Genomic DNA, 17,217 nt, shown 5'->3' with positions numbered 1-17,217 from the left:
AGAAACCTCAGAACTGCAGGGGACTACCAAGGATACCATTAATATACAGGCACTTAAAAAATACCATGAAAACTGCCTATAGATTCTGAGAGGGAGCAAAGCCAAAAGAATGAGAGGGGAGAAAAAAAGGATGTAGAGTAACAGAATGGATTCATGATTGTACATGGAAAACAATTAGCCAAAGTGTTGCAGATAATACCGAGAGGTGGAGCCATACAGAGTATTGCCCAATAGTAAAGATAGAGGCGTATCTTTCTGAACAGTCAAAAGGAAGGTTGCAATTTTTCCTATCCATCAGGGAAGGAAAATATTTGGGGTGATGCTTTTATTCAACAAAGAAAAAAAAACCCAAAGAAAACGCTGGAGTTATTTTTAAAAGGCTGAGTATTTGCCAGCAAATCTTTTGATACTGAAAGTTCAAAATACTCTTTTAGCAGTATGCAGGACACAGATTACATGGCTCAAGCAGAATGCAGAAACAAACAAACTGACACCGTAAAAGCCAGTTAAAAGAACTCTCTAAGACTCAATTTTGGAGTTTTAGAAAGCAGGCATTCTTTTATTACAGCACCAGGTGCACGGGAGATAATTCTTCCTAGGATGCGCACCTACTGGAGTTAAATTTTGTCATTTATACATGGAAATTAACATATGATGCCTATCTAATACATAATCATTGACTTGACTGAGCATCCTCTTCTTCCATTGGTCTCTATCTTCTTCACTTAAAGCTACGGTGTGATTTTAATTCATTGCACATGCTCAAGAGTAGTCATGTGGTGGTGGTGGGGTAGTCCTTTTGTCCCTCAGCTGAGTCAGTGGTCACAACCTCCCCCTGCCAGAAATACCTTCCCCCCAGTTTCCTTGCTTCAGCGCCTTCAGGGGCAAGATGTTCCTTGCCATCACTGCTGACTGATTTGTGGCCTTCCCTTATCTTCACACCCTTGTATTCTCTTAGGAGGTTCTTGTCAATGAGGCATTCATTGCTAATACCCTCCTATCTGGCCCAAGCATTATTAAAGTTCTCAGGTGTCAGTTTCCACTCCTGACTGTGATCCTTTCTTAATCACTAGTACCTCCTGTGCTTTTCCATTTCATCCAAGAAGGATTTTTTTATATATGTTTGAAGTAACAATTCTGGTGCACTGGCCCAGCATAAATTTAGCATATCCTGTCCACCGCAAAAGGCACAGTGGAACCTTCTATCTTTTAGCTTTTGTTCAAGGTATCAGAAGAAAATACCTCCCTATGAAATGAGCAGCAGATTTACAATTAAACATGGTAACACGCCGAAGGCAGATGAGGGCAGGCGGAGGGCACCGGCCGTGGGGATGAACAACTTGTGAAAGAAACCCATGAAAACTGTTGCTGATGGGGCCGAGGGGGTGAAGCTGTCGTCCCAGGGTGCCGCCGGTGCCGAGCTTCTGCCGTCGGCCTTCGGCTCGGTTCCGGGAGGTCAGACCGGACCAAAACATCTGGCCTCAGGTCTTGAACGCTGCCCATCGCCCCGGCAGCGGCCCTCACGCCGGAGCGGCCACCAAGGTCAGAGCCAGGCGGGGGGAAGCCGCCCAGGCCGCCACGGCGGCCGTTGTCCGTCCGATGACGCACAAGCCTGATGACGGCGCCGGCCCCCCGCGAGCGAACAGTAACAACACTACACCCCCACCCCCCAATGAGCCGTGTGTCATCCAATCAGGAGAAGCTTTATAGCGGAGTCAAGGTGACCTCACTCCCCGAGACAGAACCGGGGAGCCAGTCAGCATTGGCTCTGCGGCGGCCAACTGCGGCGCGCGTTGCAAGCAGCCAATCGGAGGGGCGGTGTCGCTTGTTGTTGCACTGTGAGGCGGCTGCGCTCCGGGCGTCGGTGCCGGCCGCCGCCGGAGGGGGAGGAACAGGAGGCCCCGTGAGGCCCCCGGCCCGGGCGCCCGCTCGTCTGCCCCGCTGCCTGCCGGCCCCGCAGCCCCGCGGAGGGCGGGGAGATGCAGCCCCCGGGCCCTCAGCAGCAGCAGCAGCAGCCGCCGCCGCTCTACGCGCCCAGCAGCGGGGACTTCACCTTCGTCTCCTCGGCAGACGCCGAAGGTGAGCGCGGGGCCGCGGCGCGGCCGTTCCGCTCCCCGGGAGGGTCTGGGCCGGGCCCGGGGAGCGGGAGGCTGCCGTGCCGCTGGGGCAGGAGGTGCCTCTCTCCGCCCCCGCCTTGGGGCTGCCGGCGTGGCCGGGGGCGGGGCGGCGTGGCCACGGTGGCCGCTGCCCTCGGGCCGCGGCTCCGGGACCCGCTGCAGGGCGCCGGCGGCGGCGCTTGGCGTGGTGCGAGCCGCTGCGTTGTCGCCCGGCGGGGGCAGCCGGGGGCAGGGCCGGCCGAGGGGCGCCCTCCCTCGGGATCGCCCTGGTGGAGGTTGCGCCCGGCGACCCGCCGTGACCGCGAGGAGCGCCGCCACAGACCGCTCCTCCGTCCCGCCGTGCTGGGAGCGCCGTTCGGCGCCTGGTGGAGTCTGTACCCTGTGCTCGCGTTCCTGGTGCCGGGCCAAAGCCTCGGCGCCGTGTCTTGTTTTGGCACAGTAATGAGTGGCCAAAAAAGAAGCCCTGCGTGTAGTTCAGGGGGTGAGGTGTGGCCTGCTGCACAAGCAGCTGCGGTGATCCAGCCTGCCGTGAAGAACTGTCTTAAGACTGTGAAAATGAATATAAGAGTCAACACTCTGCCAACTTATTTTGAGGGAGAATGGCCTTCTGGGCTCTACCCATTTAAACAACAAGCATTCTGCTTTATGTATGTATTTAGTTACTGTTGTAATTTTGGATAGGGGTAGGGAATCATGTAAATCTGACTCATGTGCCCCACCCTGAAAAAGAATTACTGAAGTGGAAAAACTGCTGTAGAATGCCTGTTCTCTGATGAACTTCCCAGTCCTTCTGGCAAGGAATACCAATCAACAGGTACAATCTCGGCTTTCTTTTTTTTTCTGGTTTGTTTTTCTTCTCCACGTTAGCCTGAAAAAGGATCCAAATGTAGCTCTGCACAGAAACTCTCTGGATTACCCCTTGAATTATTTGCTGAGCAATGCTGAACCCAGTCCAACACAGCCACCTTTCCAGTAGGGTGTGTTGAATTGAACTCAGCTGAATGTTCCTTATGAACACAAGCAAGGTGTGATCTCCTGCGTGTTCAAGTGTAGTCTTGTCTGCAGAGTGCTGCAGAGACCTACCCTAAGAAACAAAAATGTAAGCAAAATTAAACAGCTTGACATTTCTAAATTAAAATACTGCATGCTGCACTCTAATTTCTAGTTGCTTCCCAAATCTTGATCCATATGAGAAATAAAAGCACAGGCTGTTTTATTTTCCCTAGCAAGCTGATTTGGGACGGAGAATTTTGTTAAACTAATTGTGATACTGAGTGAACAGTGAACGCTTCAGACATGCTGACTGAAGACTGTGTGAGATTCTGTCACTGTACAAATCTTTCTTCAGTAAAACTGCTTTGTGTTTTGATAGAAGATGTTGCAAATATAATCTACAAATATGGCCTGATGTGCCTCTGCGAGTATGTGTTTCAGAAAGAGTTGCTATAGCTAGGTGTTTTAGGAAGTTTGTGCCTAGGAATGTTTTTGTGTGAAGAACACACAACAATGGAAAGGCAAAATAAGATTTTCTTCGGTGAAGCGAAAAGGTGTTGGATGAGAAGAGAGTTTTTGTCTTTCAATATATTTGTAATAAGCTTGTACAAAAAATTTCCATGTTTGGATTTTTCCTTTTTAGCAAATAATGGAAATCCATCATGTCCTAAAGGAATTCTCACTTCTGTATTTTTTCTTCAAGTTGCTTTCTATATTTTCGGTTACTATTTTGTATTTTTCATCTGTATATAACTGAATACAATGAGAAAATAAAATCAATAGTTACTGGTGATAAATAGATCACCAATTTATTAGTGATAGCCATAACCTACATGAATTACTCTTCGTTTTGTTTAGTACTGTGGCAGAGTAAGATCATGATATACAAGGAGTTATCTTCAATATATCTTATTGGCTGGAGCCTAAGGATCTCTGATAGTATGCTTTTTGTAACAGTTTCAGCTGTGTTAAAGGCAGGCTACAAATGAAAACATCTACAAATGTTTTCCTTTCATGAAAAATTGGACATAGAAGCAGAAAATGGTTTTGTCTGAAACAATGCCACGGTGCAGGAATGGGTTCCAAAAGAGGTATAGCATGGTCAGCAAAAAAGTGGTAAATAATCCACAACTTAAAGTGTGATGAGACTTTCATTAGTTAACTCCTTTTATGCCTTTGCATGATTAGTGATAAAGCAAAAATTGAAGCCTTTCTGTCATACCATAACTCTATGTCAACAAAACAAGAGTTCCCTCTAGAAGCTAAAACTTGGTAATTTGAGGTGTAAACCAACATTATTACCATTGCATTAAAACCAGAAGCACCCTTTCAAATTACGTATCTGTTGAAGGATAATTTTATTCTATAACTTTGAGTAGTTCACAGTGATGACCAGGACATGCAGCTTTATATGTCTGTTGTATCTTCCAGTACTTTTGAAATCAAATGGCTTGTGACAAGGCATAGAAACGTATATCTTTCTTTCCCTTTTTCTCTAAGATCTTAGTGGCTCCATAACAACTCCAGATGTTAAGCTAAATCTTGGAGGAGAATTCATCAAAGAATCCACTGCAACTACATTCCTAAGACAGAGAGGGTATGGCTGGCTTCTGGAAGTGGAAGATGATGACCCAGAAGACAACAAGCCACTCTTGTATGTCATAATTATTTTGGGATATCTATCTTTATTAGCTGTGTAGGAAAACCAAACAACTTTTAGCCTCTGAAATTGTCCCACAGCCTTTTGCTGCGAGCAGAATTCTGTTTGACAAATTACCAGTGAGTGTTTTCTGGTGCAGGAATGAAAGGATTATGTTTCCCATTATGGATTTTATTTTTAGTGTAAAAGAGAGGCTTGTTATTCATTGTGGGGGAGGAGGAGAGGAGGAAGTAAAATCCAATTTTATTAATCTCTGTAAGTATAAAGCTTTAATGGCTTTTCTGCTCTTATCTGGTGATCTTGTAATGGTTTGGAAAATCAGATTGTATTCTTTGTCTCTTGTGCTGATGTTACAAGTTTCTTAATGCTGTCAAAGAATCAGAGGCTAAGACAATCCTGTGGAAAGATTAGTATTAAGTAAATCTAAGTAAATTCTGCTAGTTGCTCTGAAGTAAATGCGTTGTGAATCATGCTTATTAGGGATGCTAGAGGCAGGGTAGCACAAACTTTAAAATCTTTGATGCTATCTTACCTTATAAAGCTTAGATTAAAAGGGTGTAAGTGTTGAAAGACAAAAATGTCCTTAAAACTGAAAATATCTGCATCCCTTGTTCTGTTCACAGAAACGTGGTTGGCTGAAGGAAGTTTGTATCTTAAGGCTATACTACACTGTGAGTCAGGCAGCCTGGGTCTTGGCCCTTGGTCTGCACATAAGCAACTTCATTCTTAGGGTCTCAGTGTTTTCCTGTGTGAATTAAAGATAATAATGCTTTTTTAAAAAATGAAGTCAGCAGAAGAGTACTCTGGAGAACTCAGATGAGAGTGCTGAGAGAACAGATGTCTGGAGAGCTTAACAATGAAACTGCTACTTGAAAAGCACTTTAATTTAAAGTGTGCAGAAGTAGTTCCTTGTGTGAATAAGTCTGTTCTGTAATCCTCTAACTTTTAATTAAGAAACAGAATGGTGTACTGAGGTGACAGCATAGGAATTACCTCTTTTGTGTAGCTTTTTTTTACCACAAAAACCAAAGACGCAAAGCCAAAAACCCCAAAGTCACAAAGATCAAAGTCTTTGACTCAAAGACAGCTAGGTGTTCTAAGCTTCTGATTGCTGGAAGTGAGGAGAACATGCCAGGGAAATGATCAGTTTGTGGCAAACAGGATGAATATAATCATCCTAGTGGAGAAGGCCTTAATCTGACTTCCATGTAGCAGTTTTTATGCAGTTCTGATTATTCCCAGAACCTGTGCTGTAATGAAGCCTTGCAGCCTGAATCCTACTAAGGATTTCAAGAATATCAGCCAGCTAAGGGAAGTTCACCAGTGCAGGGCTACCATGCAAGCAGTTTGTTCAGTAGACTGAGATTTTTTTCCTTCCTTTCTCAGTGGGCAGCCTTACTCCAGACACTTGTTTCCTGTTACAGGCTACCATCACTTCTTAGGTGAGATAGCTGTCAGCTTCATGTAAAAGACAGTTAATTCGCATGAAACTGTCAGAAGCTCTAGGTGATGACAAAGAATTATTTCCAGACAGGAAATATTTGTTACACAATCTTCAGAGTAAAATATAGGAAAGCTACATCCTGTTTAGGTAAATGGAGGAAAATAGACGCTTCTAGTCTACTCTTTAGGTTCAGGGATGTGTTAAAGAACAATTTTTGTTATATAGTCACAGGTTAGTAATACCAATTCTGAAATAGCTTCAGTAATAGCAATCCTGACATTGCCTTGAGGGACTCAATGAGCAGTATTTAATTTTTTTTTAGGAAAGAGAAATTGGGGTGAATCATCTTTCATCCCATCAAGCATTATGTCTTTGCACTTATTTCTTGCTTCAGCGTTTCTGAGGAAAAAGGCATATATCAAAGCCTTGTACAAAACTTCCATAAATGGACTTAGGATATGATTATATGTTGTTCTCCACTGCGCTCTTAAATGTAGAGCAGAGGGATATCTGCCTGAAGTCTCTTGCAGCTCTTCAGAGCACCTCAGTCATGACTGCATAAGGAAGACACTAGCGTACAGTTTTGTCTTAAGGTTCCACGTATAAACCTAAAAGAAGCAGAATTGCCCACTGCGTAGAAGGTCTGTTTCCTTCCCCTTGTGCTAGGACAATCAGGACAAGATGTGCCAGTTAAGAACCTCCTATGCAGAAAAATCTTCTGATCAATTTGTAGCAGCTTACAGAGAGTTTGTAGCAGGGAGTGGAGAAGGCAATTAGAGAAGAGCAAGATGTATTGATAGAATTTATTGCTAGTTTAATTGGCTTTTATTTATTTTTACCCATATTGGAAACAAGCCAGTAAATAAAAACTGGCATAAACTGGTCTGCTGAAAACTACTATTGTTGAAGCAAGTTAAACCCCATTTTATGTTAAAAGAAACTGGTTTTACCCAATGTATTTTGAATGGTTTAGGATTAGTGAATGTAAAGGTACTCTTTCTTGCAGAATTTGAAATAAAATGTTTCCATAATGAGTATGCTCACGCCAAACTGCTCAGCATAGGAACACACGGACATCCTACGTTTGTGTACGCATGTCTTTGACTTTTAAATAGTCATAGTGTTATGAATGTGTCACGTGTTCCTGCATGTCAGAAAATAGATCTACTGTCTTAATGTAGACTGTTAGGGTATGTGGCGTATGTTTTCTATGCTCAGTCATGTAATTGATTTTTGAATAATTAAATATATCTAACTGTGTCATACCAGTTACGGAATGCGGGATGAAGGTATGGTATTGCTTTGTTGTGGATGAACTGTTCCTTTGCTAGTCATGGCTTCAGAAAGCCTGTGGCTGGCAGGAGACCCAATGTTTGCCCCTGAAGTTACTGCTTTATGCTCTGTTTCATTACTCCGGTGTGTAGTAATGTTCTCTTGCTTTACAATTTCAGGGAAGAACTCGACATTGATCTGAAGGATATTTACTACAAAATTCGATGTGTTTTGATGCCTATGCCATCTCTTGGGTTTAATAGGCAAGTAGTGAGAGACAATCCAGACTTCTGGGGTCCTCTGGCAGTTGTCCTCTTCTTCTCAATGATTTCATTATATGGACAATTTAAGGTGGGTGTAAGCCTTCTACCTAAAAAGAAATCTAGACTAAATTTGGGGACATGATTGCTAAGCAATTTGCATTCTTATGTAGGTAGAAAGTCTTTTCAAATGCTGTTTCTCAGGTTAATATGTAGAAAGACAGCAGTAGGAAATGTATTAAATAGCGCATGGATAAGTTAATTGTGATGAAATGTCAGGCTTATGTTTATACAGTTAAAACAAAGGAAAGATGTGGTTTCTAGAGGAAACAGATCAATACTAATGGATTTATAGTCACATTAGTGAATCTTTCCATTCAGTTGTGACCTTTTGTTAACATGCTTTCTACTACTAAAAAATGTTACCGAAGAACATTTGTTTGGATGTCATGAATTTTAATTTCCTGACAAATAAAGCTACTTGTTTAAATCATACTATATGACCACTGTTATCTGGTATATTTAATCTTCGTTAGTGCCATTTGCTGTTTTGTCCTCCCTGCTCAATTACAGTTAAATAACTCTCTTCTCGTTGATAGACTTTTTCCATAATTTCTTTTGAACTCTTGGGTGAATAGCTATTCAGAGGCATTGTGCAGATTTAATTGGCCTCCATAAACACCGTTAGCTTTTTTCTTTATGTTCAGTTTGAAATAGGGAAGTGATATTGGTTATAGTCACAATTTGAATGTAAGCCTAGGTGATCCTGCTTCAGAAATCTTTATGACTATGTGTAGTTACAGCTGTTTTAAATACAACTTAGTATAGCAATAAACCATATGTAAAGCAACAGAATGTGCTTGTGCAAGGATTTTTGTGAATGGCGAGATAAAATCATTCCCTTTACGACCTCTGGCTTCCATATGGTGTACCAAATGCTGACGAAGAACTCGCTCTCAGTATCTTGTTTCTATGAGACATGAAGTGAGTAGGCTAAACCACTGTATTAAAGTGAACCGCCTAGCCGTCTCCTAGGCAAAGGAAGGACCCTTGATCCCATGACAGATAAACTACCTTCTGCAGTTTGTGTACCTACTGTACATGAACAGTAGGTCTAATGTTTCTTAGGAGCAGTGGATTTAGCATATGGATGTGTGTTGTATATGTGTGAGGAGGGAAAGCTAAACTGACTGACAGCAGACTAGATGAACTGAATCTAGTGGGCTGTAAGCAGGAGAGAGATGAGAACACCTGCTCTGAGACTAATGTGGTCCTCCTCTTTTAGACTGTGGAAGAGGAGGAAGTAAAAGGAGGCCATGCACTATTTTCACAAATAGCATAAAGCTGTTACATTTATCTTATTTTTTTGAAGTGGAGCTGTGATTTTTATCTGGTTTTAAGTTTGAAGAAAAATCATCCCCTATTTGATTTTTCTGTGAATCTGGAACTGTTAAATAAGAAAAAAAAAGTGAGTACTAACTTCATTAAGTGCAGCTATTGTATATTTGGAAATACACACTGGACTGATATTGTTGTTTCCCCTCTAAAAAGGTATTTCAGAAGGGAGAGCTTCACTTCTAATCCTCCCAGTGCCTCAACCCCAAGAATAGCTAAGTTACTTGGAAAGCTTGTTAAGCTGAAGAATGATTTTAAGATTTCTTCTTCAGTTTAAGGGCAGACCAATGAAAGAAGCAAGAAAAAATAATTGCAGACTTTGTCCTGGGAGTCTGGGGCTGTTTCTTAAGTTGTAATCCTCATCAAGTTCTACTGAAAGTTAGTCCTATGTCTTCTGATCGATCTCAGTTTGAGTAAAGTGGCATCTTTGTGGATTAAAGCAGCAGAATTCCAACCACTTGGATTGGTTGGGCTGACTTCTAAAAACTGTCTGAGCCCGCCTGTTTTAACGGGGGTGATGTGAATGCATTTAGCTAGGGTGGTCTTAGCCTTAGTTTTAACTAAACCCTTCCTACTCTGATACAATATTACATTACTTACAAAGCTCATTGTACGTCCATTCCATGTTTACTGTATTACCATTAATGTGATTCTGTAAATGTAACCTCTGCTCTTTTATTCTCAAGTTGCATTGTGATAAGTAAAACTATTCTTACCACAATTCAGAATTCAGTTTTGCATAAAAAAATCCTTGACTGCAGTGAAAGTGATTAATAGAAATGAGTTTTCCTTTCCCACAATGAAAATTATTACTATAAACAAATTGTTCTTTATCTCTTAAGGTTGTTTCTTGGATTATAACTATTTGGATATTTGGATCCTTGACAATTTTTTTACTGGCCAGGGTTCTTGGAGGAGAAGTAAGTACCTGTATGCGAAAAGGACATAGAAGGGGGGTAGTGTAAAAGCTCTTGGCTATGTTTTTGGGTAGTAGTTGGGTTTTCTTGGTGCTTGGCTTTGGACCTTGTAGCCAACTAAGAACGGATGCAGTTGGTAAGTGTAACATCTACATTTCAGGTTCTTAGCCTCCAAAATAATATCTAAAATACAGAAATGGTCAGCTAAGCTTTCTGTGTGATGGATGGTGCACTGGATGTGATAAACAATGTGAAAATTTGTACTATGAATCCCAGAAATTCTAACAGGTGCCTGTGATCCAGAACTGAAGTCCATTCTCAAGGGACAAGTTTTTTTGATTTTTTTGTTTGTTTGTTTTTTCCCTCCCTCACGGAGCTAAACAAGACCTTTTCCCCTCTTTTGGACTTCTCTTGCACTGTCCTTTATTTAAACTTTGCTTTTTTTAAATGGGGCCAGCAGCAGTTGTATAATGTCCTTGTGGGTCGAGCACTTAGTGTTTGTTTTCATCCTTGGCCTACTGCAGTTCAAACCCATTAAAGGATGAAAGTCAGCGCATGTTCCCTCCAGCTGCTTGCACCAGCGGGGTCGGAATAGCTGTTTGAGCTGTTTACAAATTGAGTCATTAAGTCATTCAGGTGTAAACAAAAAGGGACTTACATCAAGGCCCGCAGACAGCTACAGCGGAAGATTCGGAAGGGTAGAAACTTCTTAAAATGGCTCTGCAGCATAAAATGCATTGAACTGTGTCATGAAGAACTAAATATACAGTGATAGCTGGCTTTTGTATTTTTACTATGCATCTTGCATTAATGATGAACTACTCTTGCAGACTTCATTATTTACATTCCTTTGTTTTAGATTTTTCTTTTAATCACAATTGCTAGAGTCATCTTATGTGAATACTGTTTCGAAAGAAAAAGCTTTTATAAATGTGGTTGCATGGGCTTTCTGCATACCAGCATAATCCAGATGCCTGTAAATCAGTTTTGTGGCTCAAAATGTGAAATATATAAATTTCTAGGGGGTAGCATATAAAAAACAATTTTCGTGCTAGCAAGCTTCCTAGCTGAAATTTCATGAATACCTAATACATTGTTATCTCCATTCGTACTTATATAACAATACCAAATTGTGTTTGGTGACAAAGATTGAGCAATAACAAGCTTGTTTTTATGTGCTTGAAAATTTCAGGTTGCTTATGGCCAAGTTCTTGGTGTGATAGGATATTCCCTACTTCCCCTCATTGTCATAGCACCTGTGCTTTTGGTGGTTGGATCCTTTGAAGTTGTTTCTACCCTAATAAAAGTAAGTTCAGTATCATCTACTGGGAGTTGTTTACAGTTACTTTTAAGTCACTTTCTTAACATCTCCATGTATTAATCTGTTCAGGACAACATATTCAGAACTACAGCATAAGCTCTGTCACCGTTTTTGGTTAGCATGGTGGACTGCTAAGCGAATTCTGTTGTATCTTTTGAGTACTTGGGGATAGACGGTGCTGTTGCTGTAACCTGTTGTTATCAGGTTAGCTTCTGTTCAAATATTTTGCTGTGCTATAATAGTTGCAGTAAATAGGATGACCATTTTGAGAAGAGGATGCATAATTAAACCTCAAAATGAAGAACCTGAAAATAAGCTGTTCTATCCATTCCTTCCACCATCCTGTTTATTTTTAGTTACTGCAGCGTGAATATGACGTTAGTCATTGTTCTGAGACCTTCCATAGCTGTAGCAGTACAAAGCTCTCAATACCCTTTGCAGGCTAAGTAGGTAAGTATTGTTCTGATCTTACAGATGTGGAATGTAAGGCACAAAGCAAGAATGACTTGCCTGATACCACCTGCTGTCGGACACTTCTATGAAACTCGCAATGTTCCCTGATAGATCCCAGAACCCCATACTGTTCTTACACACTTCCAGTACTCCTTGAAACCCTTTTAGGTAGCCTTTGAAGTTATTGCTCAACTTTTGGAAAGGCTGACTGAGAAATTCTGTTACTAGCTGAGCTGTGTGCTTTTAGAGTTCTTGTTCTGTTGATTTGATTGATTTCTGTCCTTTTAGCTTGCTGCTAAAGAGTATAATTGAAGCACAACTGAAGTGTATGACAAAAAACAAGTGTTGTCTTTGTGACTTGGTAACTTGCAATTACTATTTAGTGGTACAGTCGGAAAGGAAATCATGAACTTGCCAGTTAACCAATATATAACTTGAAAATAAATATATGTTAATTAAACATCTGTTACTTGACTGCTAACAGTCTTACCTTAACTTCAGGGTGAATCTGTGCAAGGTTCTTACCTTTGTATCTTCAGGGTGAAAATGCAGGCCAAGCCCCATATGGCCAAAACTATTTATGCTGTGACAAGTACTACTTTGTATGGCTTGAGACCTCTGTGCTTGGGGAAATATTTCACAGTTCTAAAGCTGGGGACTTTACAGTGAAATAGTGAAATTCAAGTCGGTTCTTTTCCAGTTGCAATGAGCAAAGTAAACTACCAAAGTAATGCACCTCGATTGTTTTAATTGCTGCAATTTTCCTAATATATCTTAGGGAATCCAGTCAGGATCTTGATTGTCCTTCTTGTCCATCTCTGCAGTCCCAGGTTAGGCAGCAAAAAACAGAAGTATGCAATAATGTGCAATTTCTTTGGGGTTGGTTTTTTGGTTTTACAATGGCAGTTGAACGGGCCACGTAATCCCTCAAGGGGATTCAACTCATCTGACAGAACTGTGGAAAAAGGTCTTTGCTGGGGTCCTATTATGTCTGCCCTCTTTGGTCTTGTGTTTTGCAGAAGGTTATGGTGGTTTTGCATGCCTCTCAGTTTTAAGTATTTTTTCCTTTTTTGTTGATATTCAGGGTGCTGCTAGAGGATAATGAAGCCTGATTACTTTTTGCTGTAACCTTGTTAGTTTGAGGTTTGAGTCAAGTTCACTGACCTCAGGACTTTTTTTTTTTAAAGTATGCGTGCTAACTTCATACAACATAGTGGATATTCATAGGTAATGTTACTTTCTACCAGTCTTTTAAACTGGTTCTTTCTTAACTTAGTAAGCAATATAGTTTTTGATACAGGTTGTATGTTGGCAGGCTTCTCACTGCACCTGAAAGGAATAGGAATGTAAGGGGGGGGGCACGATAATTAAAGAAAAGCTTATGAGCCAGATGAATCCTGAAATAACAAAAATGGTAATTTAACCCTCTGGTATATATTGTAGGAGGAAGAGTCAAGTGTAGTAACTCCTTTGCTTAAAGAAAGGGAGGGGTTATTAGTTGGGGACCATTAAGGTGGAAAGAAAAGTTACTAATCCAGTGAAGTTTCAGATTATCTGCGTATGTAAGCTTACAGCTTGCTTTATGGTATCTATATGTCTTATATTAGAGAAAACTTACTGTAGATCCTTAGCTGAGCTGCCCACTTCAGTATAAATTCTGAAATGAAAATAACATGCCTATTTGTTAAATATTTCTCTAAACTTAAATGAAAATTCATAGCGCATTCTTTTTGTGTGTGGCATGTAGAGTTCTTCCCCTGAAAATTCTTGGGGGGGGAAGCAGCTTTTTACTTATATTGAGAGAAGAACTGATTTTTATCTTGGTATTTGGAGAGACTTTCTTGTGGCATTAGCTAAGACTGTTCATCTTCTTTTTCAGTTGTTTGGAGTCTTCTGGGCTGCATACAGTGCTGCATCATTACTAGTTGGAGAAGAATTCAAGACCAAGAAACCCCTTCTAATTTATCCAATCTTTTTATTATACATTTATTTTCTGTCCTTGTACACTGGGGTGTGATCTAGTGCAAGATGTGGCCAGAAACCATATTTTAGTCACTTGCAAACTGATAATGCGTAAGATTAAGGAGGCAGGAGATAAGTGACTGTTTTGTATCCAGTTGTCAAGATGTTTTAAGATCGAAGAGCATATTTGTGTATATTATTTAATGAAGCAACTGTAGCTATATAGATTTGTATCAAAGTTCCAGGTTTGTTTGACTCTTCAGATTTTAATGAATAAAACAGAACAACCTTGTGTTTTATAAGGAAGTGTAGCAAAACCACAACTCGATACCTGTGCCAAAAGCACTAGGACCAGATTACTATATTCGAGGAGAAGAATGAGAAGTTAACTGTAACAATCTCAAAGTGCAATTTTTCTTTTGAGCTTAAACACAGCTGACTTTTTTGGCACAGCAAATTCTGTAGATAATATATATTTATGAAACAGTCCTGATTGTTCATGGAAAAGTCTGTATGATCAAGACATAAAGATACTACTTTTAATTTAGTGCCTCAATTACTTTGATTTGGCTATTGAGTTTTTATAAATTCCAATTTGTTTTCAAAACATGTATATACTGTGTATTTTGTATCTATGGCTTGTGTGTAGCGTCAATACTCCTTGGTTAAGGATGTATATTGGGTTTTTAAAAATTGAAGATACTGGTATTTGAAGTATTCACTTACTATCTCTGACCAAAGGAGCAAGATACTGCGTGACATAATTAAAATGCATATTTAGAGAATCAAATTATTTTACTTAAAAGTATAAATTTACAGAGAAATGGGTGAATACCTTTCTCAAATGTAGTGCTGGCTTAATGTTGGAGAAAAAAAGATGATCTATCAAATTTGTGTGATCTTTAAACAATGTTATTTTATGATGACAAAATAAAAATAATGCTTCCCTAACTATGTTTTACAACATCTTGCTCTGTCTTGTAAAGCAATGGCATTTAATAGCATGGTATTTAACATGCATCCATTTTCCATTTCGCCCCCCCTCCCCCCTCCCAGTGTTAATCCCTTGTAAAGAGACATAAAAAAGATTTGTAAGGCCAGATTCTCCCCCCCACTAAATAAGGCAGAATTACAGCCTTAGTAACAATTAGTGTCTTGCAAATTTTGACTATCCAAGGATTATGTAATAATGTGTTGACACGTTAAATATTTCCTGTGTACTGTGTTGATTGCTTATGTAATGCTCCTTATGGTAATGTTTCTTCACAAGGGAAGTCCACTTTGCATGGTACTAACTTAGGCATTTGCAATCTTCAGTATTTCGTATTACCAAATGGATCTTCAGTTTCTCAATTTTTTTTTTTTGGGTAACAGGAAAAAAAAGCATTCCCCATGTCTCTTTTCCTGTTTTTCTAATTTAATGCTGCAAATAAAAATCAACCATGACGAGGTACTAGCAAGGGCTGTCTTTGATCCCTGACAGGCGTGTTTCCTCATCAGAACTGGAGTTTTTCAGCTTTTTGAACTGTGTAACTTGCCATTTTAGTAACATATTTCTACCCCTTGTTACTGATGCAAAACATATAATTTTAAAGTCCAGCTCTACCACAAACCTTTAGCTTATTCAGTCTGCTTTTCTGGCTGAAGCTTATGTTGGTTTTAAACAGAACTACTTAAAGTTGGTGCTGAGCATAAATTGTAATGTAATACTCTAGCTTGTAATCCATTAAAGGAGAAAAACTGGTAGAGTGATTGACTATTCACCTAATTTTTTACTTCTGCAGAAGTTCTGGTGGAAATACTGCAGAGTTGTACTAAAGAAATTACATCAGCACCTTAATACTTATCTGCAAGTGTTTTGTGAGCATACCACGTTCTTAAAAAAAAAAAAAAAAAAAGGCAATGACAGTGTACTTCAAAAGAGAAAAAAAAAAAAAGGCATGTTAGCTTTGGAATCTTGCATGATAATCTGGTCTTATCTCTTTCTCATTACTTATATTTCTTTTTTAACAGGAATATCCAGCTAGTGTTAGAAGACTCAGTCCAGACTCTGTGAATACAGGTTTAGCTAATATCACCACAAACATTTAGGTTACTGGGCTATCAGAGAGCTTTAAGCTTAGTTCCTCTTTGCAGAGCTGTTGATTAGATGCCCATAACAGATCCTGTGCATCTGAAATGACTATGAATATTCAAAGGATGCAAGAATGTTCTATTTAATTTCCAGATATCTTGATTTTCTCTATACTAAAGTTCTGTGAAATTTATAGCTGCAATTTTAACTTCCTTTCCACAGACTTGGCACATGTATAATATGCAATGTAGATATGCACGTAACATAGTACATATTTTGTACACAATTGCGGTTTTGCACCTTCTAATCTTAGCATCTCTAGGGTCACCTTTTGCATATGCTGTGCAAGAAATGTACAAACAGCTCTCACATGGTTCTGATAGTTTGTAATAACTTTGCATTCAACAAACTCATATTTTTAGATGAGGTATGTGTGTAAATACAAGATGTATTTTATAAAAATTTTGAATTAAACTTGTTTACAGAATGTATGAAGCTCATTTATATTTACTGAATTAAGACATGTCTATATTCCTATACATGCCATCAGTCTCAAGCTTTGAGGCTCTAAGTAAGTTTTTGTGATAATACAGATAGTATTTCTGGGAACTGAGAGCACAACCATCCAGCAAAGAGGTTCCTGTCCAAGATGGAGACATGGGTATTGTACCTTAGCGAGACGCGCTCTGTGGACATTCTTCTGTATGGAGCAGCTAGATTTGTACACAGGTATGCGTCTTTCTCCCTCTTCTACCCGTCAGACATACTCTGTTATTCATTAGAAAAATTATACCTACTTGAAAAGTGTACGAAATCAAGTGCTTTGATGTGGAGACAACTTAGAGCAGATCTGGAACTGTAACTTTTGCCACTACCTTTACTGATCTTATAATGTTTCACTTGAAGTGAAGTGAGCGTAAACGCTGCTCATTTTGCTCTTGGGACAATTCTGATGAGCCTGGGGGGTGCACGTACCCGTGTGGTTTTGGTTTTTGTTTTTTTCTTTATGCAGACGCTGTATTAATTCTTAAACCATTTTCCTGCTACAGCAGCCTCTGTTAATTTGGGTCCTAATAAAGATACTCTCCTGTAGCAAACTGCATTGTATTTGAAACTTCATTATATTTAAGACCAGCAGTAGCCTAAAAGTTTTCTCAAATGTTTTAGCAGAACATGCTCCTTAGATAAAAGAATGCCTGGAGCTAGTTGGCTGTACAAGCTGTTATTCCAGTGGGTGAACAGCGGAAAATCCCAACAATACTATTACACTTATGTCGTTTTTGAAGCGTGGTAAAATACTCCTTCAGAAAAAGATGCTTTCGTGGGTAGGATGACGCCATTCCTACTTT

At 40.0% G+C, this 17,217-nt stretch overlaps 1 protein-coding gene across 5 annotated transcripts; it reads left to right on the top strand.

Moving 5' to 3' along the window:
• The first annotated feature begins 540 nt into the window (after nucleotides 1–540).
• Nucleotides 541–15,247, top strand: YIPF4 (Yip1 domain family member 4). Of its 5 annotated transcripts, XM_075089269.1 has the most exons (7): nucleotides 1,828–2,079; nucleotides 4,611–4,764; nucleotides 7,666–7,837; nucleotides 9,984–10,061; nucleotides 11,251–11,364; nucleotides 11,736–11,829; nucleotides 13,712–15,247. In XM_075089269.1, exons 1-6 carry the CDS (start codon nucleotides 1,980–1,982, stop codon nucleotides 11,823–11,825), a joined length of 708 nt encoding a protein of 235 aa, XP_074945370.1. In that variant the 5' UTR covers nucleotides 1,828–1,979; the 3' UTR covers nucleotides 11,826–11,829; nucleotides 13,712–15,247. The 5 variants fall into 5 exon arrangements, with proteins under 5 accessions (XP_074945368.1, XP_074945366.1, XP_074945371.1 ...); XM_075089267.1 differs by lacking the exon at nucleotides 4,611–4,764 and having other exon boundaries at nucleotides 541–2,079; XM_075089268.1 differs by lacking the exon at nucleotides 11,736–11,829 and having other exon boundaries at nucleotides 1,831–2,079.
• Nucleotides 15,248–17,217: the final 1,970 nt, after the last annotated feature.

Source organism: Phalacrocorax aristotelis, chromosome 3, assembly GCF_949628215.1.
Source record: "Phalacrocorax aristotelis chromosome 3, bGulAri2.1, whole genome shotgun sequence".
In the NCBI taxonomy this organism is placed as follows: Eukaryota; Metazoa; Chordata; class Aves; order Suliformes; family Phalacrocoracidae; genus Phalacrocorax; species Phalacrocorax aristotelis.
Note: the sequence above shows the minus strand (reverse complement) of the source record. Positions and strands in the feature narration are given on the sequence as shown.

Bases quoted from the DNA above. Each gene is read 5' to 3' on its own strand.
- YIPF4 (XM_075089265.1), top strand. From the start codon at position 1,616: ATGACGGCGCCGGCCCCCCGCGAGCGAACAGTAACAACACTACACCCC. The intron at 2,080-7,665 runs GTGAGCGCGGGG...TTACAATTTCAG, and splicing joins CTCCTCGGCAGACGCCGAAG to GGAAGAACTCGACATTGATC. The intron at 10,062-11,250 runs GTAAGTACCTGT...TGAAAATTTCAG, and splicing joins CCAGGGTTCTTGGAGGAGAA to GTTGCTTATGGCCAAGTTCT.